At 47.7% G+C, this 27,603-nt stretch overlaps 1 protein-coding gene across 4 annotated transcripts; it reads right to left on the reverse strand.

Annotated features, from left to right (window-relative positions):
* Positions 1-666: 666 nt before the first annotated feature.
* Positions 667-17,094, reverse strand: Rps6kl1 (ribosomal protein S6 kinase like 1). 4 transcript variants are annotated; one of them, XM_021723781.3, is made up of 11 exons: positions 16,953-17,094; positions 15,120-15,433; positions 13,622-13,746; positions 12,670-12,762; positions 7,141-7,188; positions 6,606-6,738; positions 5,230-5,838; positions 4,776-4,865; positions 4,535-4,617; positions 3,127-3,222; positions 667-1,371 (listed from the first exon to the last, which is right to left on the reverse strand). In XM_021723781.3, exons 2-11 carry the CDS (start codon positions 15,421-15,423, stop codon positions 1,183-1,185), a joined length of 1,770 nt encoding a protein of 589 aa, XP_021579456.2. In that variant the 5' UTR covers positions 15,424-15,433; positions 16,953-17,094; the 3' UTR covers positions 667-1,182. The 4 variants fall into 4 exon arrangements, with proteins under 4 accessions (XP_021579456.2, XP_021579457.2, XP_077906685.1 ...); XM_021723782.3 differs by having other exon boundaries at positions 15,120-15,404; positions 16,953-17,084; XM_078050559.1 differs by having other exon boundaries at positions 15,120-15,288; positions 16,953-17,041.
* Between the last annotated feature and the right edge of the window lie 10,509 nt (positions 17,095-27,603).

A 27,603-nucleotide genomic window follows, 5' to 3' on the forward strand; every position in this document is an offset into this window, starting at 1 on the left:
ACTAGTCTCTTAGTGCCCCAGCTTGCTTCTAGCGAACCTTATAAGCCTGGCTAGCTGGATTCTTATTTTTTTTTTAATTAAAAAAAAATTTTTTTAGTTGTAAATATATATACAATACTTTTTTTTTTTTTAAGTGGCGCTGAGTATGGAACCCAGTGCTTCATACATGCCAGGCGAGCACTCTGCCGCTGAGCTACAACCCCAGCCCCATGGCTAGCTGGACTCTTGACAAGAAATTACAGTTTTCACCTTTGTGATCCCCCTTCAAGATACCAGGGGACAGCTGCACTTTGGGGGGCTGTATTATTTCTGGGATGGATTGTGGCAGTATCTCTTATAGTTTTACTTGGACTTGTCACATGTACCAAGATGCATGAGGTCAGTATGAGCAAATGAGGGGAAGTTTCCGCAGAGCAGGGGCCTTGAGGGTCAGTGAAAAGAGCTGATAACTATGCTAGACTGGTGACTGGCATCATTGAATCCATGCTTAAACAGCTTTATCTTTCCACACAAAGTCCTTGTCTGCTGATCCTGCCTATAGTGAGGCCAGCAGTCTGGAGGTCTGTTGCAGGAAGGAAGTAGGTCCTAGAGGGCAGAACTAGAGCTGGTGGGTAGGAAAATGGTTCAGTGAAAGGGAGAGCTAGAATTATGTGTCAAGTCCAGGGCTTGGTGCCAGAAGCTTTATTAATTTTCTAGTAAACCAAAGCACATTTTTTTTTTGGAGAGATCAACCTCAAGCCTTATTAGTACTGGGACCACAGTATTCTAAACTGAGGGCCTAACAATGCCAAGTGTGCAGTGTGTGCTGGCAGGAAGGGACCCTTCAGAAGTGACCTGCACTTTAGGAAGCAGTGGATGGAAGTAGTTTGGCCTGACTGGGGAGTGGGTCAGAAGGAACAGTAATTCTGAGGTCCTGCTGCTATAGAGTCAATTTTCTTAGAGTCTCAGTTTTCTCAGGAGCTACCATCTCCTGAGGGGTCACTGAAGATTAAACTAGTCCCCCCTCACCTGCCAGGTACCATGACCCTCTTTCAAGGCTTCTCTTCCTCTCTTATTTCCCACAGAGTCCAGTGCCCTTTACACTGCACTTCCACTTCCACTGAGACCTGAGGCAGCTTCTTCTAGCAGGACCCAAGCTCATTCTTGAGCTTTGCAGTCTGCCCCTTCTAGCAGGTATTTTGACTACATTAATGATGCAAGGACACAGTAGGAAGAGCAGACTTTATTAGGGGTGGGCAAATGCCTGGGCATGAGCCATAGATGATCATACACAGGCTTTGCTTTTCCCCATCCTCTTCCCAGAGTCTTCCTGAGAAGCTGGGGAGCCTTGGACCTCCCCAGGACAGAGAGTTGGTCCTCCAGAGACGCCACCTGGTGGTAGTGGAGACAGTGACAGGAAGGAGCTGAGGGCATAGGTTTAGTGGAAGTTGGTGGGGTGTGAGAAGGACCTTCATACCTGGGCTCTTTTGAGGTGCCCACTTACCCCAGTTCTTCAGAGACTAGAAACATCTTGCTTCTGGCTAAAAGTGAGTAATAATTTAATGTGTTTCATGGTTTCTTATTCCAAACAGAAATGAAGTCACAGTGGGCAGTGAATTGAGTAGAACCTCAACTAAAATGCAGTATGGTAAATAGATCCAGTGCCTGAGAAGGGAATCCTCATAGGCACACCTGTCTTAGCTATTTCAGCCCCTTTTGGAACCTGGGAAGGGTTCCCCTGCTAGGTGGGCCAGCTGGCAGCTGGAGAAGAAAATTTTTGTTTTGTTTGTTGTTCTTGAACTAGGGATTGAACCCAGCGAGTGCTCTACAAAATACTGAGCCACATCTCAAGCCTCTTCACTCTACCCCCACACACTGCTTTTTTTGAGACGGTGTTGGCCAGGCTGGCCTTGAACTATAATCCTCCTGCCTCAGGTTCCTGAGTCACTCGAATGATAGGTACATGCCACTATGCCCAGCTAAAAAAGCTCTTTATTGTTTTCAAATTTGATACAAGTGGCAAACTGTGTCACCTGTTCCCATCCCATTTTGCCTTATCTTCTTAGTTTCTCCCCTCCCTTTTGCTCTCCCAAGTCTGAAATCATCAGATAAGGGTCCTGGACAGGAGTGAGGAGTGGATCATCCAGTTCTGCACCTTCTCCCCTGCTTCCCACTCTCCCTACCCCTATGGGAACAGCTTCTGATGGGAGCAACTAGTAGCTGCTTGCTGCATAACTAAGAAGACAGCCAGGGAGGGCCCTGGTTTGGGTCTACCAAGCAGCCAGTGGATCTGTATCCTGGGAGGAGTCTCCAGAGATGTCCCAAGTCAGGCACAGCATGGTAGTGAAGGAGTACATCACAAAATCTCCTGTGGGCTCAGCAGGCGGTCCATAGTTCAAAGCCAGTACCACAGAAGGTGCCCTTTAAGGTGGTAGGTCCATGAGAGTATAGGGTGTACTCAACATGTGCCTGCTGGCTGATGGGTGGAAGGCTGGTCAAGCTGCTTATTAGCAGGGGAAGCCTTGCTGCCCCTCTGCAGCTTCTTCAGGGGCTGGCCCTTTTGGGGCAGTGGTGATAATTGTTCCTGAGGCCCATGAAGGGAGCTGGGCAGGAAAGACAGCTACCCCACATTCTGCAGCCCACTGATTAGAGGGGCCAGCTCTGACAGGCAGGACATCCAGACCTGGCCAGCTGCTTCCACCACCCACTTCACCCCATTACCCCACCAGTTTACTCCACTGGATAGTACTGAAAAAAGGGTGGGACTTGAGTTTGCTGATTCCACCTCCTGAAGCACCCAGGCGCCGTGTGGGATCGAACTGTAGCAGCTGCTGGGAGAGGCCAGGGGTCAGTACTCTGACAGGCCTTCCCTGCCCCCACTACTGAGGCAGGGGCCCACCCCTAAGGTCTCACTCACCAGGGCCCTAGGTGGCTCATTCCCTGCTAGCCCTGCCTGTAAACCCTGTTTTCCCCAGAGGGTATGGGCGGTCATTGGTGGCAGTTAGTCACCAATGTATAAGATTTCTATGCATTGCCCTTCCGACCCACGCAACACACATGTGTCACACATAGTTGTGGGATGCTGTGCCACCAGTCTTTAACCATAGGCCGAGAACCCACCCACCTCTAGGTTGGGCTGCACCTCACCTCAGTCAGCAGGGAGGCTGCTGAGGGACTGAGCCACTCAGGCAGATGGAGCTGGGTATGAGCCTGGAATCCTGAGGGGTGGCTCTGTGACAGTGCCTGGAAGGACAAAAGTAGACAGCCCCAGGAAAGTCTACACTCCAGTGGCAGCCAGGAACCTACCCCCACCCTCATGTCACATTCCATAGGGATGATGATAATGATGACATTGAGAGTTGCCTTTTGCTCAGGATCTACTAGGTGCCAGACCCTGTTCTGGATCCCTGACATACCTTATCATTAAAGACAAGAAGCAGGCTCAGAGGAAAAGGGACTTGTGCTGAGTTCAGAGTTGAACCCAGGTCCCTCTGGCTGCAAGTACCCATCTCGGGTGGCAATCGGGATAGGCATACTATTATGAATGGCTCTGGGACTTGTCTCCTTACAGAGAAAAGCCTCCATGGGCTACTCATCTGACAGCTGACCATGTCTTGTTGCCTCCAGGGCCAAGGTAAGAATTGTATGCTATGCAGGGTGTGGTGACATAGACTTCTCCATGCCCAAAGGTGCAGCTTTGGAGAGCAGAGGGGGTCTCTTTGGAGGTAAGGGTTAGCTGCTAGGAGCTCCAGGATGAAGGCCAAGAACCCTAGCCTGCAGAGGTGGTGGGATACTAGGAGAGCTGGATTGGTGGTGGTGGTGGTGGTGGTGGGTGGTGGTGGTGAATATTTGCAGCCAGGACTCTCAGAGACCCCCAGATAGGGGACAAAAACAGGAGGGAGCCAGGAGGTCAGGTCTGGACTTCAGGTCACACTGCATCCATTCCGACTGTTTCCTGCTCAGATGCAGTTTGGCCTCTCCTTGCTTTCCAACCTAACCGGCCCCAGATATGGTGCTGAGCTCATCCCAAGGGAGGACAAAAGGCAGTCATCATCCTGAGCAAGAGGGTTGTAGGGGAACCTTGAGCTCCTGGCTAACCCAAACAAGACAGGGCAGCTATTGCCCTAGATAAAAGGCCCGCCCCCTCTCTTTCTCATCCTCCCATTTAGATCTGGGGCAGAAGCCCCTAAGGGCATGGGTAGGAGGAGCCAGCAGTGGGCAGAGGAAGCTCGGATGATCCAGGGAAGGAGGGTTGTCAAATTCCACCCTCTCTTCAAACCTTAGCCTGGTTTCTCTTCCAGAAGCCTTCCCTAACTGTCCCAACTTAACACTCATAGAAGCTGACCATCTCATTTGCTATAGCTGCTAGTGCAGTGGGGTGTTGTGTGCCCATGGCCTGGTGGAAGTGACTTCCTATATCCCTGGTGGCCTGCAGGGGAGGCAGGACTTTCAGCCCCATGGCCAGATCTTAGAGAACCATGCAGCCTCTGCCCAGTCACTGAATGACTGGATGCAGCAGTACCCACCAGGGCTCCACACCCTGCCAGTTACTCACCTTTCCCGTCAGCAGTTCATACAGCAGCGACCCAAAGCTCCACCAGTCACAGGCTTCGGTCAGCTCAGAAATCCCACCCACCTCTGCGGGAACAGGAACACACACATCCCTGCCTCACTCAAAAGGGCCCTCTCCATTCTTCTCATCCTACCACATACTCCATCCCCTCTGTCATCCTTAGCCCCCAGAATCAATCCACAGAGAAGTACCAGAGGCCAAGCCCCACCCCCTGCTTTCTTGCCTGGGGCACTGTACAGGAGCTCCGCAGCCTCCCGGCAGCACTGGGGCTCCACTTCTGACCACTGGCCAAAATATGTGAGCCGGATGTGACCTTCATGTCCAGTGTGAATAGGAAGGAATGACAGGGGACAATGGTTGAGGGTACCATCACCAAGCAGCTGGCATGGGGGAGGTGGTTCCAGGGCTTCCCCCAACACAGTCACATGGTGGGAGCCAAAGGTTGCCATGCTGGACAGTCTCCCCAAGAGCACAGCCCCTGAGACCCAGAGGCTCACAGGATATTCCTGGGAGCTGCTACCCCAGTCTCATGGGGACAAAGGCCAGCCAGACTCCATCAGTGTCCAATGAAAGGCTGGATGGAGGTAGGGGAAAGTGGCACATAACCTAAGAGGTCACCTTGACCCTGGGGGCATCCCACCTGAGAAGGGCAGGAGTAGTGAGACTGGGCCTCCTACCTGCCTGGTCCAGGAGCAGGTTCCTGGGGTTGAGGTCCTGGCACAGCACCCCCTGCTCGTGTAGTGCTTCCAGTGCCACCAACATCTCAGCTGCCCACTGCTTCACCTTCTCCTCCTTCACGCTCCAGACAGCCCCACTGTCCCCTAGGCTGGCCCTGCCCTCTGATGGGTGGCTCTGACCTCTGCCTAGGCCACAGGCCCCCAGCACCCGGCCAGCCCCCTTGCGAACCCAAGGGATCCCCCAAGGGGGCCCAGGGTCTGACCTCTGGCCAGCCCGCCTGGCTTGCAGGTTCAAGCCACTGGGGGCTTTTGTTAGGTCCAAGGAGCAGGAAGTGCTGGTCTTGCCTGTGGATTCACTTTCCGCTTCTCTCTGGGGTCTGAAGGAGGGGGCCTCCTTGGCAGCAGGAAGACTCTGAGAAGTCCAAGGAGGTTCCGGAGGGATGCTGGCCTGCCTGAGGGTGTGGCCTGGGGGGAGCTGTGCTGGGGTCAGGAGACTGAGGCTGAGGCTGGTGTTGAGCTGGGCCTTCACCTTCTCCTGGGTGGAGCCAGACCTGAGCCCAGAATGTTGGGGGCACGTCTGGGAGAGCAGGTGGGACCAGAGAGTGCCTCCTGGGCCAGGCAGAGGGAGCAGTGAGCGTGGGAAGGGAGAAGAAGGGCATGGACACGGGGTCTGGTCTCACTCCCGCCTCCCCTCCATGCTGGGTGTGGACCTCCACCTGCCTGGGCTCCTTCCCTGTTCAACCTCTTCACCTCTGTCCCTGCCTGCCACTCAGCCTCGAAGGCCCAGCCTCCCAGCCTGCATAGCATAGGTGCTGAACCCCAAGACTGCTGTATTTATTGTTGATGGCCTTGTTCTGCGTGGTGGGTTCACCAATGTTCAACATATTCTAATTTTTTTTTTCTTTTTCATAGGAAGACTTATGTAATGACATTCAAAGACCAGGCAGGAATCCATGATGGCTCTATGTCATGACTCAAGGATGTACCTCATTTTTAAAAAATCACTATAATCATCAAAAAATATCAGTTACATGGCTCAGTTCCTGTCCTTAAGGCTTCAGTCACCACCATCCTGTGTGGCCATTCTGAGAGACGAGCACCAACCAGAAAAATGAGAAGAGCCAAGACAAGAGGAAATGGTGACCAAGGAGACAGTGTATAAATGCTGTCTCATCTGCTTACGTGCAGACATCCTCCCAGCCCCTCTGACACCAGATGTGCCTGGTGCCAGGTCCTGCCGCCAATCTCCAGAAAGCCTGGATCCCTGATCTGTACTGTGCATCTAGTGAAAGCCATAACCCTCCCCAGGGCTCAGTATTTTAAGGGGGTAGGTGTCAACAATACCAAAGGCTCAAGCTGCTGAGGGGCCCCCTCACCTTGCACATGTTCCAAGTGCAAGAAGATGGAGTCCTCACTCACGGAATACCGTAGCAGCTTTGTCATGTAGGGCACTCCATGCGGGATTATGGTCAGCCGCTCCCGGTTCACCACGTGGCACCTGGGCAGACTCTGGGGAGGGAGTAGGGTGGGCAGGTCAGCTGGGACTGGTCAGAGGCTGCCACTTCTAGGGATCATCTTAGCCCTTGCTTCAGGGGAATCCAGATGAGAAGTGGGAGCCACTCTGAGGAGCAAATGCCTCTCCAGTTTCTGACCTGGCTTCCCCTTCTTCCCCCAGGAATCAGGTCCTCCACCCTCCTGGCCAAGGTGAGGGTGTGTGTGTGTGTGTGTGTGTGTGTCTGGTTAGGAGGCGGGGCCATGTTCAGGGGCAAAACAAGCAGCTTTTAGATTTGGAGGGAGCATGGGCTCCTGATGCACATTCTGAGGATGGGGTTCCCCAGAAGGAAGGGGTTTCAAGAACTCTGAGGAAGTTCCAAGGGGAATGCAGCATGGCGGGAGCTGGGCGGCGCCTGCCTTCACCACGAAGGTCCCTCCAGTTGCTGGATCCTGGACCAGCTGCACCTGCCAAAGTCCAGAAGGCACTGATCAAGGTACATGACAATTCCTGGGGCTCTTTGCCCCCCCCCCCGCCCCCGCACCAGGCTTCTCCACCAAGCCGATCCTTCAGGGAAGGGCAGGGAGGGCAGGCTTTGGTGGCTCAGAGATGTCCTCCACCTCTAAACTGACATCTACCTTGTTCTGTTCTACTCTGCTAGATCTGCAGGTCTCAGCTCTGGGGCTACTTCCTCCAGCATCTGGGGCTCCTAGTCCATCAACAGTGCATTCTGTGCTCACCCTCGGGGAAGCCTTGTCATACCGTGTCTCATTACATATTTGCTCCCTGGACTCTGAGCTCCCTGAGGGCAGGGACCACACTATCTAGTTTTGTATTCCCAGAGCCAAGCACAGCACAGGAATGGAGTGGGTACTTCACACATGCCTGGTGAGTGGCCCCAGTACCAGCTGCTGGGGCTAGGAGGACTTGGATGTGAGAACTTCTCTCCCCCTTCTTGCCCATGCTTGGCCAGGCCTCACATAAGGAGATCAACCCTTCACTTAGACTTCACCCAGAGCCCCCCATTCTGCAGGGTCTGAAGGTGTCACGGCCAGAAGGGACCTCATTTCCTCTGATCCTTGTTTTACAAGTCAGGAAGCTGAGGCTCTGAGTGTACAGCTCCAGGTCATGTGGGCTGAACCATGCCTGGGCTTGGCAATCTTCTTGGGGTCTCTCCCCCTGCCCTGTAGCACCTCCTTTTAAAAAAAATAAAGTTCTCTAGCCAGGAGTAGGTCCTGGACCAGCTGCACCTGCCAAAGTCCAGGAGGCACTGGTCAAGGTACATGACAATTCATGTACCTCGAGGGTGTGTGTGTGTGTGGCGAAGCGCTAAGCAAAAGTGAGGCACTCAGCAGCTCAATGAGATCCTGTCTTTAAGTAAAATACAAAAAAAAGGGCTAGGGATGTGGCTCAGTGGTTGAGCATCCCCAAGTTCAATCCCCGGTACCAAAAAAAGAAGGAAAAAAAGTTCTTTAAGCCAGGTGTGGTTGTGCCTTACAGCTACACAGGAGGCTACGGCAGGAAAGCTGCTTAAGCCCAGAAGTTCAAGGCCAGCCTGAATGAAAAAATCTCTCTCTGGAGGCTGTCTTCAGAAAGCAGCCCCTCCTGGTGTTAGTTTTGGTTACAGGTAGCATTCAGCCAGTTGCTGGTCCACACCTTGTTTGGAGTTGGGTCATTGACTCAACAGGGCGGGCCCAGCTGTAGGAGGGGGCACATGGATGTATCAGGACAAGAAGGCAGAGGGTTCAGCCTAGATAAGGGGCATGTGGAGGCAAGACAGCACCCTGGTGTTGTGACTCCTTGGCCATGATGATGAGTGGGAACCAGACCCTAAGGCCAGACAGTGGTGACAATGCAGCCAGGATTAGGGTAGGGGAAAGTGCATTGCGCATCTACATATTGGACAAGTGAGGCAATGTTTTCTACCACCAAACGGAATTACAAATATCCACCTTCTCTGCATCATGGGCTTGATGAAGCCTCACATGGGCAAGCCTCTGGGATTACACAGACTGCGAGAATGGCGTTTATCGCGGTGCCAATCATGTAGCCTCTCTGAACCTTGCTCTTCTTAACTGCAAAGTGGGTTCATAGCAGTTCCTCCTCCAGAGGGTCATTAGGGGGTTTGATTAAAGCAGTCAATCGAAGTACAAACCCTCATAATCCATATCAAAATTATCAAAAGGCATTGTAGAAGAAATCTATATTGGCTATGAAGAGTTCACTCTGCGCTAGGTACTTGTCACAGGTTACTTTATTCCCACAACCTACCAGGTGACAGTTACTAGTGGCCCATTTTATTGATGAAGAAATTGAGGTTCAGAAAGGTGATATTGCCCACCTATGGTCCCACTGCTAAAAAGTAGCAGTCAGGATTTGACTCAGGGCAGGCTGATCCCAGAGTCCTGAAGACCTCACTGCAGCGGGGGGCATGACTAGGTGACCATGGCAGGTTCCTTCCCTTTGGGACTCATTTTCCCCACTATTAGTAAAAAGAAAGCAGCAGACTAAATGAGTGCCAGCCCTTTGCCTGGGAGGTGTCCCTTTGACCACCAGAGGTCTCCCCTTCAGCAGCCAGAGACAGAACCCTGGTTTTGGCTCCTTGACCAAACTTGTGCAATGTTTGAAAAAGAAAGGCAGAAAATTCTGGGATCATTTCAGAGACCAGAGTTTCCCACAAGTACCAACACCCCGGATAATTCCCCACCATCCCATGCCAAGTGGGATTCCCCACCACCTTGTCCTGGGCAAGGCCCTCTTGATTTACTGTCCAAAAAACCATCAGTGAAGGCAAAGCCAGGATGGCCACTTTACACACACATTGAAAGATTTTGTGTTAAAAAAAAAAATCAAAGCCTAACTATTTATCTAGAAAGAATTAGGCCAAAAACATTAACAGCAATTATCTTGGAGTTAGATAGCAGTAAGTTTTGACTTGTTTTTTTCCAGTTTTAAACTCCTTTCTATTTCATTATATTCTAAAGGGCAGCAAAGAGGGCATTTTCCCATTAATGCAACCAAACAAAAAAATCCCCTTCTTCTTTCACTTAGTGGCCTGAGGGACCGAGTACTATCTAGTTAGTACTCAACTTCCATGAACCTCAGTTTCATTCTCTGTCAGACAATTATTATGATGCAACAAGTTCAATAGAATTTCCTGCCATGGTAGAAATATTGTATATCTGCACTGTCCAGTGTCGAAGCCATTAGCTTTATGTGACCAGTTAGCCCTTAAAATGTGGCTAGTGCCATTAAGACAGAATACTTGATTTTAATTACTGTTAACGTAAATTGTGTTATGTGGCTAATGGCTTCTATACTGAACAGCAACTGTGAGGACCTCTTGCCACTGCACTGGAAATGACAACATGCCTCATGAATGTCAGGTGAGTCTGATAACTGGAAAGATGGAAGGCAGTTTGGGGTGCCTCTTCTTACTTTTCTTAAAAGGTGACTTTTTTTTCTTTTTAGAAAAAAACGCTACTGAGTTTTTTGGGACACAGAGATGATTAAAACTTTGGTGAAACACAATAAACCCTCTCTTTAAAGATGCCCAAATCTAAGTCCTAGGAGGAATCTTGAACGGAGCAAATAATCCAAAAGATTCAAATAGGTTCTCAAACTCAAAGGCCCACTGAGTATGTGAAAGTGTGTGGGTGGGGGGCACAGAAGGGGACAAGACGAATAGGAGGGCCTGCACCCCCTTGGAAGTGCTCAGCTTCTCCAACCAGGTAGGAATGCAAACCCTGAATTTCCAAGTATTTTGATTTTTTTCAGGAGACGCCAGAAATCTGGATTTCTTATTTGAAATCTGCATGTTTTAAAATATTGGTGACAATCAAAAACAAAAACACTCCTGTGTTTGAGCCAAATAAAGCAAGAAGTGACTTGAATAACCTTTTTCTTCTTCATGCCTGACTCAGAGGCTGGATTCTGGAAGAAGCTCAGCAAAAACTGAGTGACATCTCCCTGGTCCCCAGGTTCCTTGAAGATGGACCCTTGGGTGTCTTGGCTGTCTACATAAACCCTGGCCCACGCACCTCCCTGCTCCCTGCTCCCCCTACCCCTGCCAGCTTCTCTTCAGCCCCTAGGGACCCCCCCCCCAAAAAAAAAAAAAAACTGGACACCTTCAGGGCATCTGCTGCCTTCCTAGGCCTGCCGCTGCCATGGGCTGGCACTGCGTTGCCACCCAGATCTGCCTGGGCAGAGCTATGGAATGGGCCCAGTGGCCCTAACACCTTTCCTAATTTGGGGAAAGTGATGTTCCTGTCTTGGGTATGACACAGGAAAAGTTAGCAGGGTCTCAGGAGGGAGCTGAATCCATAAACTGAGTGTGCACGAAAGGGTCACAAAGAAAGAGGGCGACCTGGAGACAGCGTGGTTAAGTCTGGCCTTAATTTGTGCTTTCAATCTGCACATCCTTCAAATTTGAGGGATGCGTGTCACGCCTCCCTTCTGGAGTCTCCAAGACTCCAAGTATACATTTGTATCCTAAAAGCTCAGAGAACTCCTATCATCCCCCCAAAAAGTAATGGAACCTTAACTCACTGTTTCTCAAACTTATTTAACTTGGAACACCCTTCATCACAACACCTATGGTTTAGTGGGAAATGGTCGCCTCCCCAGCCTGTCAATGGGAGTGGCTGTGCTTGGTCAAGGTCAGGCTGGGGCTATATCCACTGAGCGCAGGCGGAGGGGGACTGGCAGATGGAAGCTGGCTGGGCCTTTGGTGACAGTCTGGGGTCTGTTCCAGGGACCTAGGAGAAGCAGCTGTAGCAAAGCCTGGGGCTGGGAGCCTGTGCCTCTTCACTCACTCATGTCACTTGCACTGGGAGCCATCAGACATGCATGGAATATATTTGCATGTGCCAGGCCTTTCCCTCAAATGATTTCATTTTCCTTCTCAGATCATCCTTTGTGGAGAGAATTCCCACCCCACTTTACAGATGAGAAATCCAAAGCTCAGAGCACTGAGGGACTTGCTTGTGATCACCTTGTGCATTGCCAGGCAGGGGTCTGCTCCCCACAACCCCTCCTCCCACCAGCAGCCATGCCAACCTGTTGCATGGGGGGAAACCCACACTGGTCTGTTCTCTATAAACCCAGAATCACCAAAATCATCCAACAAGTGTTTTAAGTTGCAGAATCTTGGGTTCAGCTCTGGGTTCAACCTCTAACACCACAGATGTGGGGTGGGGTCCAGGCATCTATATTTTCCAAGTGATTCTGATAAAAGGCCAGTCTGAGAAAAAATTGTTTTAGGGATACTCAGGGAGCCCTGGATGGAGGACAGAGGGGAATCTGACTGGCTCAGCTCTCATTTGACATGTTTGTCCCACTGATTCCCCACTTTAATAATGAATGCCCTGAGTGAGGGTTGAGATGTCATCTCCTGTCTTCCTGTCTGCCCTGAAGTAAGGAAATTCAGATGACGGTGGGGTGCCAGAAGAAAAGGGAAGAGTTCCCAGGCCCTGGACAAGGCAGGCCCACCTGGTCCTCTGCTGAAGAGCTTTGCATGAGCACGTTCCAGTCACAGGGAGTGTTCAGCTGTGTGTGGTGGGCTGCACCCCTGGGGTGCAGACTGAGAGTAGGTGGGGGTCTGTGAGGAGTGGGAGTGGGCAGGACACAAGTGCCTGTCTTGTGCTCTGAGCAGCTTCTCCCTGTGGTCTCTGCTGGCTTTCTGTGTCTGGGTCAGAGTACTGTGGAGAGGGTGCTGGCTGCCTCTCCTCCTTCCCCCATTACCCTCTTCAGGACCTGACTGGAGCGTGAGAGTGGGAAAGGAGGGGCCCCTGGACTCAGCTGCTCTCTCCTCTGACCCTGTCCACCTGCCCCTGGAGGAGTGCAGGCAGAACTTCAGACCCACGGCCATCCTACCCACCTCTCCCCTCTGCCACCATGGATGGCACCTACACCCGTGTCTCCCTCCCACTCCTTGGGCATCCACTCACCTTGTCGATGACCCCAACCACCCTGCAGCCCCTCAGCTGCTCCAGGGCAGTGCTCAGTGTGCGGATGGGCCGGAGCCTCAAGCTGCTGAATCCCTGTGGAGGAGGGAGACAGGCACATGTGGGCTCAGGGTTGACTTGCCTCAGGGGTTCCTGGCAGCTGGGAGAGCAGTGGGTACCACAGTGAGTAGGACCAGAGTCCAGGCAGACCCCACCTCACAGGGACAGGCTGAGTTAACAAGCTGGCCTTGACTCGTGGGGGCCCACATTGGTCCAGGGTGGCTAGGCTGACCATTTGGCTCAGCTTCTGCCTTGCCCTCCAAGCCTCCCAAAGTTCTCAGGGTTTCAGAAGTCTCTCAAAAGCCCCATCCACAGGAGACAGATGCTTCAGGGTAAGGGATGGGAAATAACCTGGGCACATGTGGGTTAAGGGAACATGGTTTGAAGACCAAGCCATCTGCCTTGGGTTAAGGCAGCCTGCAAGATCCAGTGAGCCTAGTTGGTGCACACGTTTGCCTGTGCACACAAGTAGGCATAGGAACTGTGCATGCATTTCAAACCCTGATCAAGTACCCACGGGGTTAGCAAAAGCCACATGGGGAAAGCCCTGGGCAGACATGTGTACATTTGCATTCATGTGTTTATGTGTGCTCCAGAGACCAGGAGCCTCATTCATAAGAGAAACGGGCCAGAGGCTCCACACATGTGAGCACGTGAATGCAGCCCTATTTAAGCTGGGGTGGCTGTGTCTGTAAAGTCCCCTGTGACAACGCGAGACTGGACTAGGGATGATTCAGTGAGTGCCTGAGAATGAATGAGCTGTGAGGGTGTGGGGGAAGGAGGAAGCCGGAGAACAGGAGGGGCAGCTCTGGCACCACAGGCTGGCCAACTCTGGGCCTCAGCTCTCTCCCTCAGGGCTCTCCCCTGATAAGGGGCCTGGGGAGGGTCTCCTCACCGTGTTGGGACTGGCTCCACTGCCCAGTGTCCGCTGCAGGTGGCAGTTGAAGATCTCCTCAGCCCGCCGCAGGTACTTGGTGACTTTTAGTTTTACTGCCTCGCGTCGCTCCTTGTTGGGATCCACTGTAGGGAAACGAGGGTCACCAGGGACTGGCCCTGTCTCCCACCCCTGGCCCTCCCCCAGCTTTAGCTGCCCACCCTTCACCCTCCAGAGCAGATGGTTCCTATTTCCAAGACTGCTTCAGCAGCCTCTGTCCCCAGATCTGCTGACCCCAAGTGAGGAGGAGGAAGAGGAGGGCTATGGTACAGTTAGCCACCTATACTTTACAGTTGGCACCCACCACCTCTCTGGCCACTATTACTCCATGGAAAGGGTCAGGGTGGGGATCCCATGTCCATTTATTCAGAGTGGAGATGAAGTTCCTGGAGAGCATTGCGCCCTCCATCTCTGAGGTCCAGTGTGAAAGGGCATCAGGGTAGAGACCAGATCAGAATTCCATAGACAGGCCCAAAGCCCAGGCTTGGAGGGGCCTCTTTAGCAAGAGCATAGGAAGCTGAGTGGGGGCAACTCCTGCCTGTGGCCTGTTCACAGGCCCTCAGGGGTCTTAAACTGGCCGCAGCACTAGCCTTTCTCCCAGGACTCTGCCCTGAGCAGGCCTCTCTCTCCTCTCCAGGCCCTCCCTCTGGAACACCTTGGGCTTCCACCGGATAATGCACGTGCTGTTCTTCAGCATTCAAGTTAGGGTTTTCATTTCTAGAAAATGCCCCCATTAGCCCCATCTGGCCTGTTTCCCAATCCTCTCACACTTCCTCCTCATTGTTCTTCCCACTAATTGGCCATTATCAACTCTTAGCCACACATGACCCTGGAGTGCAAGCTCCAGGGGACAGCAACCCACTCAGACCCAGGGGTGGCCAAGTATGCTAAGCCAAGCACACAGCCTTGGCAGCCAAAACTGCTTCCACCCCAGCTGTGCCCCCTGGGAGCGGTGGAGCCTTGAGCAAGCTATTTAATTGCCCATGACTCAGTTTTCTTATCTGGAAAATGAGTCTAAAAAAAAGTTTCTGTGGGGCCTGGCTACAAATGCCTATAGTTCAAGCTACTCTGGTAGCTGAGGTGGGAGGAAGGCTCTTGAGCCCAGGAATTCAAGACCAGCCTGGGCAAGACCCCCATCTCAGCAAAACCCCATCTCAAAAAAAAAAAAAAAAGATAAGAAGAAAGGAAAACATTCCTACATATTCATAATTATATGCAACAACCAATATGATCGTTTCTATTACTGTGAGGTTAAATACAGGTAGAGCCCTTAGAAGGGAGCCTGGTACAGAGGAACAGCTTAATAGATGCTAGCTATCATTATTGTCCATCACAGACACCCTGCAGGGCTAGCACAGTGCCCTGCCAAACAGCAGAGGAACAAAGAACAGGACAGATGCATGACAGGGCAAGCCCTGTTCTGGCCCTTCCCCTCCCACGCTGCCCAGACCCCCCTCACCGTGCACACCGCGGAGCAGCACGTCCACACCGTTCTGGTAGTGGTTGAAGGCTGCCTCGTAGTCCTCACTAACATCACGCTCCAGGGCCAGCCGGATCTGTGTGGCCGCATCCACCAGGTAGTCACGCTTGGTCATGTCAGGTGCTCCCACAGCCACCCTGTTTCGAATCTGCTCTAGGTATACACAGGCCTGGGATCGTGCTCTCGAACAGGGCTCAGGCTCCAGACCTGGGCCAGGCAGGCATTCAAAGGCCACCAGACTCATGGCTGCCTTGCAGCTGGGATCTGGAATTAGCAAATGCATTGGGGAGGACCTAGCTGGGAGTGACACTACTCTCTGTACCCTGAAAGTTGGGGAGACTATTCACCTCCAAAAGCCAGAACGATGAGAGCTAATGTGCATAAGTTCCCCCCAATGAGCCAGATCCTCCCCAAGTGGTGGTTATGATAGAATAACACAGCTTTTTTTTTCCATTCAAATTCAGTTCAAAAGGCTGGGCACGTGGCATCTGTCTGTAACCCCAGCAGCTTGGGAGGCTGAGGTGGGAGAATCACAAGTTCAAAGTCAGCCTCAACAACTTAGCAAGACCCTGACTCAAAAAAATAAAAAGGGCTAGGGATGTGACTCAGTGGTTAAGCACCCCTGGGTTCGATCCCTGGAATAAAAAAATATACATATTTGAAAAATTCAGCTCAACAAATATTTCTTAAGCATATATTATATGATGAGCACCGGAGAAGGTTGAGGCTATCTGTGACCCAGAGCTGCCCTCATGGGACCTCCACAGAACAAATCTGGTGTGTAGCACGTGTTAAACAAGTGGAGTCCACACATTCTGAGCAGTTCCTCACACTGTTCCCCGCTAGCTATCATTATTGTCTGTCACAGACACTCCCTGTGCCCCTATGGAAATCTCATTTGCCCTTTGCTTCAGCTCAGTGACGCCTCTCCCAGGACAAGATGGACTGTGTGTTCTTTGTTTTGTTTCTCTTGGTCCTGAGGTCAGTGTGGCCAGTGAGTGAGGACCTTTCAGGAACCAGCAGAGAGCTGGGTATAGAGCCCAGCCTTGAAGTCCATGGGTAGATAAGAAAACTGAGTGGCAGATTTGGTGCCACTATAGATGGAGTTTGCTGACAAAGGGCAGGAAGGGCAGGGTGACCCAGCCTATGGACTGGATGGCTTTGACCGCCTGAAAGCCACTAAGCCATGTGGCTTCCAAGGGCCTGACAGCAGCTCCTCCCTCAGCAATGTGTGTCACAGATGGGCAAAGGATAAGAGCAGAGGCTGCGGCAGAGGCAGAGTCTCAGAGAGAGGCCAGCCATGCTGCCTCTGCACCTTCCTGTAGCCTCTCTGCCACCTTTGACCTCAGGAGTCACTGGGAAAGGGTCAACAGGGAACTTCCAAGCCCAGGTGTGTTTGGCCTCTGTTCAGAGAGGGAGACGAAAACAGGATGCATGGAGGGGTGGGTAGGAAACCCACACCGCCCCCCCTCTGCCCCGACAGCGAGGAGCTGGTCCCTGGCCAGGATGCAGCCGGGAGGATGAGGGAGGCCACCCGTCCCCGCCCTGCCTAGCTCAGGGGACATTCTGCTCTGAGGCCTGTGCTCTGGGAGCACCCAGGCCGATGGGGTTGTGCTGCCCGGGTCAGGCCCTGCCGGGCCGGGTCCCGCCTTCCGAGCCGCATGTCCACGCCTGGGCACCGCAACCGGCACGTGCAGTCCCCGGCACGAGGGTGCACGGTCCCCCAGGGACGGCCGAGGAAGGCTGGGCTGAGGAGGTGGGAGGAAGGGGCCTCATCGCCTGGGAGGATGGAGGAGCGGGAAAACACCGTACCTGCCCGAGCCAGGCGCCCGGTCCGCGGGGCCGATCTCCCCGACGGCCTCCGCCCCTTCAGCCCCGCCGGCGAGGGCGCTCAGCCGGCCGCTGCCTGCAGCCCTCAGGTCAGGTGCGGGGGGTCTATCCCGGTGCGGCCCGGCCATTGGCTGCCGATGAGCTCATCCTCCACCCGTTAGAATAAACCACCAATCACCGCCCGGCTCGGCTTCTGCCGGCCCTTAAAGTCGCAGGGTCCGCGCTCCTGGGTGCTGCGCTTGGGGGTGGGGCTGGGAGTTAGAAGAGGGAGGTGGTGGGGTGGGGAGAGGAGGTCTGTTGTCCCCCAGGGATGAGAGCCGGGCTGCTTCAGAAATCTGGGTCGACTCGAAAGCACTCATGGCACTTCTAAGGTTTTTCTCATTCTTTACCTCACTCGCTCATTCAGCTATTTAATCAGATGTCCAGAGTGTACCCTGCCCTAGAGGCTAGCTGTTGAGGGGCTAGATGCAGTGAGGGTCTAAACAGCTCTGCGCATGTCTTCCTGGGGTTGAGTCTCCAGAGGGACACCCGGGTTTAAGAGCTAAAAAATAGCCCCTCGCTGGTGCACACCTGTAATCCCAGAGACTCTGGAGGCTGTGGCAGGAGCATTGCAAGTTCTGAGGCCAGCGTTAGCAATTTAGAGAGATCCCCAGCAGCTTGGAGGGACCCTGTCTCAAAATAAGAAATAAAAGTGGCCGGGGACTCGGGGCCAGTGGCACACTCCTGTAATCCCAACGGCACAGGAGGCTGAGACAGGAGGATCTCCTGTCTCCAGCTTCAGCAACTTAGTGGTGCCCTAAGCAACCCAGCAAGACCCTGTCTCTAAATGAAATATTAAAAAGGGCTGGAAATGTGGCTCAGTGGTTAAGCGCACACTGAATAACAGAGTTCAGATTTGGTTTTATTATGAGGGAGAAGGGGCACAAGGATCTATGACCTAGTCTGAGGGTTAGAAAGTTTTCAGGAGGGCTGGGGATGTGGCTCAAGCGGTAGCGCGCTCGCCTGGCATGCGTGCAGCCTGGGTTCGATCCTCAGCACCACATACAAACAAAGATGTTGTGTCTGCTGAAAACTAAAAAATAAATATTAAAAATTCAAAAAAAAAAAAGAAAGAAAGTTTTCAGGAGAAAGTGATACATGAACTGAGCCTTTTGTTTGAGAACACAAGCCTCACCTGAGCCCTTAATGGGGAGGGGGGTACCTGCACTGTCCTTCCCTACTGCTCTGGTTGTCCCCTGGATACAGTTCCATACAGTTCCCCTCTCCTCACTTCCACTTCTCCATCCTCACTCTCAGAGTTGTTGCTTTCCCCTTCCCTTGAAGACAGTGGGCCACAGATTCCTACCCAGCCCCATGCCAGGTTTGCATGCACACAACTTCCTCACCTCTTCCATAGAAGGTCTGGCCTGCACCCCATCGAAGCCCATGTTCCATGAGTCCCACGCCATCACCACTCCAGGAGGCCACTCGAGCAATTCTTCCCTTTCCTATGTCATTAACGTTTGGTTCCCATTGGCTCATTCCCATCTGATATAAACAATACCATCTCTCCCTTCTTAAAAGCAAAACTGCAAAATTTGGAAGGCTGAAGCAGAAGAATGGATTGAGCCCAGGAATTTGGGGCCATCTTGGAGTGAGACCCATCTCTTAAAAAAAGGGGGGGGGATAAAGAAAATAAAATAAAAGATACTCTGGGCCTTACTTCTGAGATAGGTGGGTTCTCAGGGAAATTAGACAGAGACCTACCAGTGGACCCGCCACGCTTGCCTTTTTAGTTAAATAAACAAAAGTTCCATGAATATGGAACTTATCTATGGGAATAGATAATAGGTTTCCTTTTTGGAGTCATAAACTATTCTAGATTAGATAGTACTCATGGTTGTACAACCTTGTGAATATACTAAGAACCAGTGGATTATACATTTTGTAAGGGTAATTGTCCTGATGTCTCAGTTATCTCCGTGTATGCTTGAACCAGATCAACTAGGACAACAACAGAATCAACTTAAATGTCACCAGATTCAAAGACCCACACAATGTGCCCAGAACTGATTAGTGGCTCGACTGCTTAACCAGAACTTTCTGAATCCTAAATATCAAATGATTGACATGGAATTTGATGTTTACCAAAGCTTGCCTGGGAAACTGCACTTGTCATATATGAAGCCAGAGAGCTCCGCCTTGGGTGTATTCCTCATCTCCTCTTCTCTGAGAAGCAGGGGTGTCCACACCCTGTCTTTAGGGTGTGTGGACCTTTGCAATCCTTCAATGAATAGTTGCTTGTGCTTTGCTTTCCACAAGTCCTGGAATTCTTTTCAGTGGTGTGAGTCAAGAACCCCAGACCCTCTCCTCTTGGAGCCAAGTTGCCATTCAACTACCTCCTTGGAGGGACTTCTTTCCCCTTCGGGTGACAGTCCCAATTATCTACCACTATAAGTTTGCAGCAAAATTCCCTAAAAGAGATCTAGATAATTGTTACCAGTTTCTCATTGTCCGCTTCTTTTTTTTTTTTTGTACCAGTAATTGCACCCAGGGATGCTTTACCTCTAAGACACATCCCCAGCTCTTTTTATTTTTTTGTTTTGAGACAGGGTCTTGATAAGTTGCCCAGGCTGGCCTCCGACTTGCCATCCTCTGGCCTCAGTCTCCAGAGTAGCTGGGACGATAGGTACACTTCCACTTTTTCTTGAACCCTCTTCCGTGGGGCTGTCCTCTCCCACATTCCTCCACAACTGCCCTTGGTCAAGTTACTGATCACCTCCTGGATGCTAAACCCAGTGGTGGTTTCTCATTCGCCAGTGTTCTTGACCTACTGGGAGTATCTGAACCAGGTGGTTGTGTCCTCCTCCTCTTGTCCCAAGCTCTCCAGGCCCACCCTCTCTGGTTTCCTCCTTTCTCCCTGGCCATCGATTCTCAGTTTCTTTTGGTGGCTTTCCTTTTCCTTGTCAGCTTCTGAATGTTAGTGTCTCAGGGTTCAGTTTTCTTTCCCTCTATTCTTGTGTTCTTAATGAGAGATCGTACCTTGTCTCGTGATTTTTAAATATTATCCTTTCCTGTACCGCTGATTCTGTATTTATATCTCTCAGCTCTCACCTCTTTGCCTCTTTAACTATTTAGTAGTCTAATAAAACATTCCAAATTCAACATGTCCAGAACTAAACTCTCAAAACACCCTATGAAATGGGAGAGAAAATATGGAAATCATTAATCAGATAAAGGTCTTGTATCCAGAATATACAAAGAAGTCTTTACAACTTAATAATAAAAAGATAAGCCAGTTTAAAAGAGAGAAAAGGATTGGAATAGGCATTTCTCCAAAGAAGATATGCAAATGGCCAATAAGGTATTCAACCTTCTTAGTCATTAGGGGAATGCAAATTAAACCCACAGTGCAAGTGCATGCCTGCTGGATAGCCATAACAAACAACAAAAAAACAAAACAAAACACAATAATGAAGGTTGGCAAGAACCTGGAGAAATTGGAATCTTCATCCATCACTGATGAGGTGCAGCTGCTTTGGAAAGCAGTTTGGCAGTGCCTCAAAAAGTTAAATGTAGAGTTACTATATGACCCAGTAATCCACTCCTGGGTGGGTACTCAAGAGAACTAAACACATGCTGACTTGAAAACTAGCACTTTGATGTTGATAGCTGCATTATTTATAATGTATTATTTATAAAGAGGAAATAACTCAAATATCTATCAACTGATGAATAGATAAATAAAATGTGATATATACATTTACTGGAATATTATTCAGCCATTAAAAAAAATGACATTCTAGCTGGGTGCAGTGGCACACACCTGTATTCCCAGTGGCTGAGGAGGCTGAGGCAGGAGAATTGCAAGTTCAAAGCCAGCCTCATCAATTAGTGAAGCCCAAGTAACTCAGTGAGACCCTGTCTCTAAATGAAATGCAAAAAAGTGCTGGGGGGCGGTGCTGGGGATGTGGCTCAGTGGCTAAGTATCTCTGAGTTCAATCTCTGACACCAAACAATAAAAATAAAAAAATAACAGAATGAAATACTGATGTGTGCTACAACATGGACGGACCTTAAAAACAGTGTGCTAAATAAAAGAAGCCTGGTGCAAAAGGCTATGTACCGTATGGAGCCATTTACACGAAGTTTCCAGAATAGGCAGATCCCTTCATACCAGGAAAGGGGGAATGGATAAAGGGTTTCCTTTTTGGAGTCATGAACCATTCTAGATTAGATCGTACTTATGGTTGTACAACCTTATGGATATACTAAGAACCAGTGGATTATACATTTTATAAGGGTAAATATTCTGATATCTCAATTATCTCAGTTTAAAAATCAAATATATGGGCTAGGGTGTGGTTCATTTGTCCAGCATTCTTGAGACCCTGGGTTAAATTCCCAGCACCAAAAAAAAAAAAAAAAAAAAAAAAAAAAAAATCAACATAAAAAAAAGAACTCTTGAGCCTCCCCTGAAACGCTAGCTACCTGAAGTCTGCTCTTTTCATCCTAATGATTCCTCTGTCAGGATGATCCATTCTGTAATCCCAGAGACTCCTGAGGCTGAGGGAGGAGGATCACAAGTTCAAAGACAGCTCAGCAATTTAGCAAGGCCCTAAGCAACTCAGAGAGAACCTGTTTCAAAACAAAACATAAAAAGGCCTGAGGATGTAGCTCAGTGGTAAAGTGCTCATGAATTCAATTCCAAGTACCAATACACACACACACACACACACACACACTCACACACACATATATATATATATAAATTTCATTATTATATATTATGTATAGTCACATATATAATACATAACATCATAAGTGGTTATCCATTAACATTTATCCAGAATCCCAGCACTTCCCACCTTCTCCACTGCTAAGACTTTGGTGAAAACTTCTATATCTTGTGACTCCTTTACTGTAGGAGGGTTTAAAATTAATTACTTTTTAACTGATACATTAAAAACATAAAATTTGTACATATTAGGGTGGTACCATGTAATATTTGGATACATGTATAAACTACATAATGTTAAAAATCATGTTAATCATGTTTATCTTAGTGTAGCAAATTCCAATTGTCTTCGCGTTCTACCTTTGCCATCCTAAAGGTGACTGACCTTGCATCAGTGAGAACCTCTCAAAGCACAAATCAGTTGCTGTCCTTCGTCTGCTCAAAACCCTGAAAGGACTCTCATTTTTTTCCAAGAACTTATCCCTAATATGACCTCCAAAGTGCTTGGTCACCCTTTTTTTTCCCCCCAGTTCCTTTTTTTTTTTCTTTTTCTTTGGTACTGGGGTTGAACCCAGAGGTCCTCTACCACATGCCCAGTCATAAACATATTTTATTTTGAGACAGGGTTTCATTAAGTTGCCTAGGCTGGTCTTGAACTTGTGAGCCTCCTGCTTCAGCCTCCCTAGTCACTGGTATTACAGGTGTGGGCCGCCAACACCTGGCTCTACTTTTTTTCCATTGGCCTTAACACTGTAGCATACTCTATAATTTATTTATTTATTTTTTGTATATTTATTTTCTTACTTTTTCTATCCTAGGCATAAGATCCACATGGACAAGAGCTTTGTCTGCTTAGCTCACTGTTGTAACCCAAGTGCCAAGAACAGCATCTGGTCTATAATATTGCTCAAGAAATATTGGCTGAACGAATGAGCAAGCTCTAAAGAATAAGAAGGAATTAACCAGAAAAAGTGTTCAGAGAGGGCAGTGGAGGAAGAATGTTCTTGGCAGGGACAAGATATATATAAATACTTTGATGAATTAAGGGAGGAAGATAACATTTGCAGGCTCAAAGGGACAGTATAAAGTCATTTGATAAAAGTTAAACCAGCTATCCCTCTCCTCGGTCTATACCCAAAGAACTTAAAAACAGCATGTTACAGGGACACAGCCACATCAATGTTTATAGCAGCACAATTCACTATAGCTAAACTGTTGAACCAACCTAAATGCCCTTCAGTTGATGAATGGATAAAAAAATGTGGCATATATATATACAATGGAATATTACTCAGCAATAAAAGAGAATAAAATCGTGGCATTTGCAGGTAAATGGATGGAGTTAGAAAAGATAATGCTAAGTGAAGTTAGCTAATCCCAAAAAAACAAATGCCAAATGTTTTCTCTGATATAAGGAGGCTGATTCATAGTCGGGTAGGAAGGGGGAGCATGGGAGGAATAGGCAAACTCTAGATAGGGCGGAGGGGTGGGAGGGAAGGGAGGGGGCAGGGGGTTAGAAATGATGGTGGAGGGCTGGGGCTGTAGCTCAGTGGCAGAGCGCTTGCCTTGCACGTGGGACGCACTAGGTTCAATCCTCAGCACCACATAAAAAAATAAACAAATAAAATAAAGGCATGCTGTCCATCTACAACTATAAAAAAAAAAAGGAAGAAATGACGGTACAATGTGATGGACATTATTATCCAAAGTACATGTATGAAGACACGAATTGGTGTGAACATACTTTGTATACAACCAGAGATATGAAAAATTTGTGCTCTATACATGTAATATGAATTGTAATGCATTCTGCTGCCATATATAAATTAAACAATTAATAAAAAAAGTTAATGCCCTAGGGTTGGGTTTGTGGATCAGCAGTAGAGTGCTTGCCTAGCACATGTGGGGTCCTGGGTTCGATCCTCAGCACCACATATAAACAAAAGTATTGTGTCCACCTACAACTAAAAAAAAAATTTAAAAAGTTAATGCCCATTCATAATAAAGACAAACACCTGCTTAACAAACTCTAAACAAGCTCAAGAATTTGCTTCTTAACCTGATAAGTGGTTATCTACCAGAAACAGAGCAACCATCAAATACACTTTTTTGTATGTGGTGCTGGGGATTGAACCTAAGGCCTTGTGCATACAAGGAAAGGAGTCTTCCGACTAAGCTATATGGCCGGCCAGCAACCACTGCATGTAATGGAGTGTTAGAAGTATTCCTACAGTCCAGTTGTCCTGCTGGCTTATGATAGCATCACACTTCTCTAACTCCTTTGAAAGTTAAGCTTAGTCACAGGACTTGATTTGGAATACTCATGGACAAAACATCTGTCATTTGGGATGGAAACTTCAAAGACCAGTGCCTCATTCACCTCATCCCTTCCTCCTGCCATTGTCACCATGGAAATACCTGTGTGTGGAGACAGACAGCTTCCATCATCCTGGACCTCTGGCAATACGAGAACTCCCTGTTCTACCCTATGACTTGTATTGGACATGACTTGTGAATGAGATATAATTTTTGTTGTGTTAAGTCACTATTAGACTTTGGGATTATTTGTTACTGTACTGTACTTTGACCCATCCTGAATGATATGCCCCTTGTAGCCAAAACGAACCCATCAACGCCTCTTCTCTTCAACCATGTATTGTAAGTTGCTGCAAATGCAAAAAGAAACTGAAAACAAACAAGAGGCTTAAGGACTGGAAAGGAAGAAGCCAAATTGCCATTGTTTACAAGGTGATTATCCATCTGGAACAGTACGTAGGTTCAGCAAAGTGGCTGGACACAGATCAATATTAACAAATCAATAGCTTTCCTCTATACAGCAATAACAACTTGAAAATACAACAATAATTTTACATTCCATTCATCATAGTAACAAAAACTATTAAATCCTTAGGAATAAACAACTTAGAAATATATGAACCTCGTGGTGAAATTAAAACTGGACAGAATGGATCAAATAAAATGAAACGTGTTATGTTCAAGAACGGGATTGCAACCATTGTAAAGATACCAATTTTCCCTGAGTTAATTTAAAATATCAATGCAACCCAAATCAATACACCAAAAGAACTCTTCATAAAGCTTGGATGATGCTTCTAAAATTCATATGTCTGTTCATTCATTCAACAAAAACATATGACCAGTTGTGATGGGACATACCCATAATCCCAGCAAGTCATGAGATCAAGGCAGGAAGATTGCAAATTCCAGGCCAGCCTTGGAAACCTAGCAAGAATGTCTCAAAACAAAAAAAAGATAAAGGGCTGGGGGTGTAGCTCAGTGATAGAGCATCCCAGGTTCAATGCCCAGACCTGCAAAAACAAACAAATAAACAAACACGGAGATCCTACTATGGGTCTGAACCTGCCTTAAGTACCGGAAAAAGAGTGAACAGAACAGAATTTCTGCCTCCATGAAACTCACATTTTTCGTAAGAGAAGCAAAAATAAACGTAGGAACACATAATATCTCATGGCAATTTTACAGTATATAAATAGGAAACAATTACCCCTCGATAAAGAATAGAACGTGAGGCTGGGAGTTTGCCATATCAGATGTAAAGACATATTATTAAGCATCGGTTTTTAAAACATATGGCAAGTACATGAAACACTAGAATAGAGTCCAAAAATACATTCATGCTTCTTTGGGGATTTCACATAGGATAAAGGAAGCATTTCAAGCCAGGGGAGGGATGAATTCTTCATAGGACATTTCCCTCAACTTATGGAAAAAATCAATCCCTACTACATGCCAGATTCAAAAATAAATCCATGTTAAAAACTCCAAATTGTTTTTTAAAAAAGAAAACAGCCTTAAATTTTTAGAGGAAAGTGTCAAAGAATACTATATGGTTGCAGATAAACGTGCCTCTTAAATATTACTGGTGGAAAAGCAATTATAAATTGGTCTATTTGGGAGGCTGATTTATAGAACCATTTAAAGTGGAAATACACCAAATATCAATTTCACTTCTGGATATTTAATCTAGAAAAACAATTGCCCAGTGTCATGGTCTGGATATGAAGCATCCCTCAAAGATTCCTGTGTTGAAGGCTGGGTTCTCAATGCAGCAATGTTCAGAAGGGAGGATTTGGGGTTGTGATTTTCTCAGGTACTTTGTCCCAGCAATGGAAGTCTGACTAAACACCCGGGTACATAAGGATATATATGGGTATTCACTTAACATTGCTCGAAATATCAAGAAATGAAACAAATCCTAAATTTAATATCATATATAACATCAATATAGAAAAAGGAAGCATCTCAAGTTAATTAAATGTGGTATATTCATCTATCGAATTATTATTATAGGTTGAGCATCTCTAACCCCAAAATTCAAAATCCCAAATGCTTCAAGATCTGAAACCTTTTGAGAGCTGACATGATACCTTAAGTAGAAAATTCTACATGAAACTTTGTTTCATGCACAGAATTATTTAAAATATTGTATAAAATTACTTTCACTCTATAAACATAAGATATATACAAAACATAAAATTATATCACACTTGGGTCCCATCTCTAAACATCTAATTATATATACTCCCAAATCTGAAATCTGAAACATCTCTGGTCCTAAGCTTCTTAGATAAGGGCTATTCAGTGGATTCAGCAGAACTAAATCTATGTGCGTGAACACGCACATCTCAAAAGTATATTTTTGAGTGAGATTCTTTCCAAATGCCACCTACAATATAATGTCATTTATATTTATATATTTAAAAATACATATACAAAACAACACTGTGTATTACCTATATATTATGGTTATTTGTCAGGATTCTACAGAGAAACAATTAATAGGAGATTATATACACACATGCCTATGTACATATATGTATGTGTGTGTTATATACAAAATCTGTAGATTATATATATATATATATAATATGTCAATTTTGTGGATGTGTATACATGTATATGTATATATAGCTTGTATATAGGTATACATATATACATGTATTTATACACATAGATCCATATTCATATATAATATATAGATAATATATGGGCTGGGGCTGAAGCTCAGTGGTAGAGTACTTGCCTAGCACATGGGAGGCCTGGGTTCTATCCTCAGAACCCCATATAAAAATTGATAAAGGTATTGTGTCCCCCTATAACTTAAAATATATTTAAAAAAATATGCATAGATAATATGTAGATTTTGTATATATACACATATATAATATATAATTAATATTAATCTATGTATAATGTAAAGATTATATGTGCTATACACATATATCTCATTCACATATAAATAGACTGATGTGTTATTTCCTTATAATGAATTGGCTCGTGTAATTTTATAGAGGCTAAAAGTCCCATGATCTGCCATCTGCAAGATGGAGATCCAGGAAAGCTGGTGGTAGAGTTCAAGTCCAAAGACCTGAGAACCAAAGGCTCAGTCCAAAGTCAGAAGAAGCTGGATGTCGCAGTCAGCAGGCGGGGAGAGAGTGCATTCTCCTTCCTTCTACCTTCTCTTTCCTCATTGACCTTTTGCGCGTTGCATGATGCCCACACACACAGGGGAGGGCGATGGGTTTTACTCCTGATTCACATTCTGAAATCCAGAAACACCCTCAAAGATAGCCCCAGAAATTATGCTTAATGAAATATCTGGATACCCTGTGTCCCGGTCAAGTTGATGCATAAGATTAACCATCACGTGCAGTGAAGCTAACATCTATTCAGCACTTCCTATCAGCCTGGTACTCTCCCAGGCACTTGACGTAGAACATCTCATTTAAATCTTAACACTACACTACTCTTAACTATTATTCATCTTTACATTACAGATGACAATGCTGAGCTGCAGAAAGATTGAGTATTTGCTTACCCAGCTAGGAGCCGGGAGCAGAAGAGTGAAATCTTAGCAGTTTGGCTCTAGAACCC

The sequence above is a fragment of the Ictidomys tridecemlineatus genome, chromosome 5 (genome assembly GCF_052094955.1).
Source record: "Ictidomys tridecemlineatus isolate mIctTri1 chromosome 5, mIctTri1.hap1, whole genome shotgun sequence".
In the NCBI taxonomy this organism is placed as follows: Eukaryota; Metazoa; Chordata; class Mammalia; order Rodentia; family Sciuridae; genus Ictidomys; species Ictidomys tridecemlineatus.

Coding starts and splice junctions, on each gene's coding strand:
- Rps6kl1 (XM_021723781.3), bottom strand. CDS start 15,423: ATGCATTTGCTAATTCCAGATCCCAGCTGCAAGGCAGCCATGAGTCTG. Junction 7,189..12,669: donor TGGTTGGGGTCATCGACAAG/GTGAGTGGATGC, acceptor GGACTTTGGCAG/GTGCAGCTGGTCCAGGATCC. Junction 4,866..5,229: donor CCTGCTCCTGGACCAGGCAG/GTAGGAGGCCCA, acceptor CTGGACATGAAG/GTCACATCCGGCTCACATAT.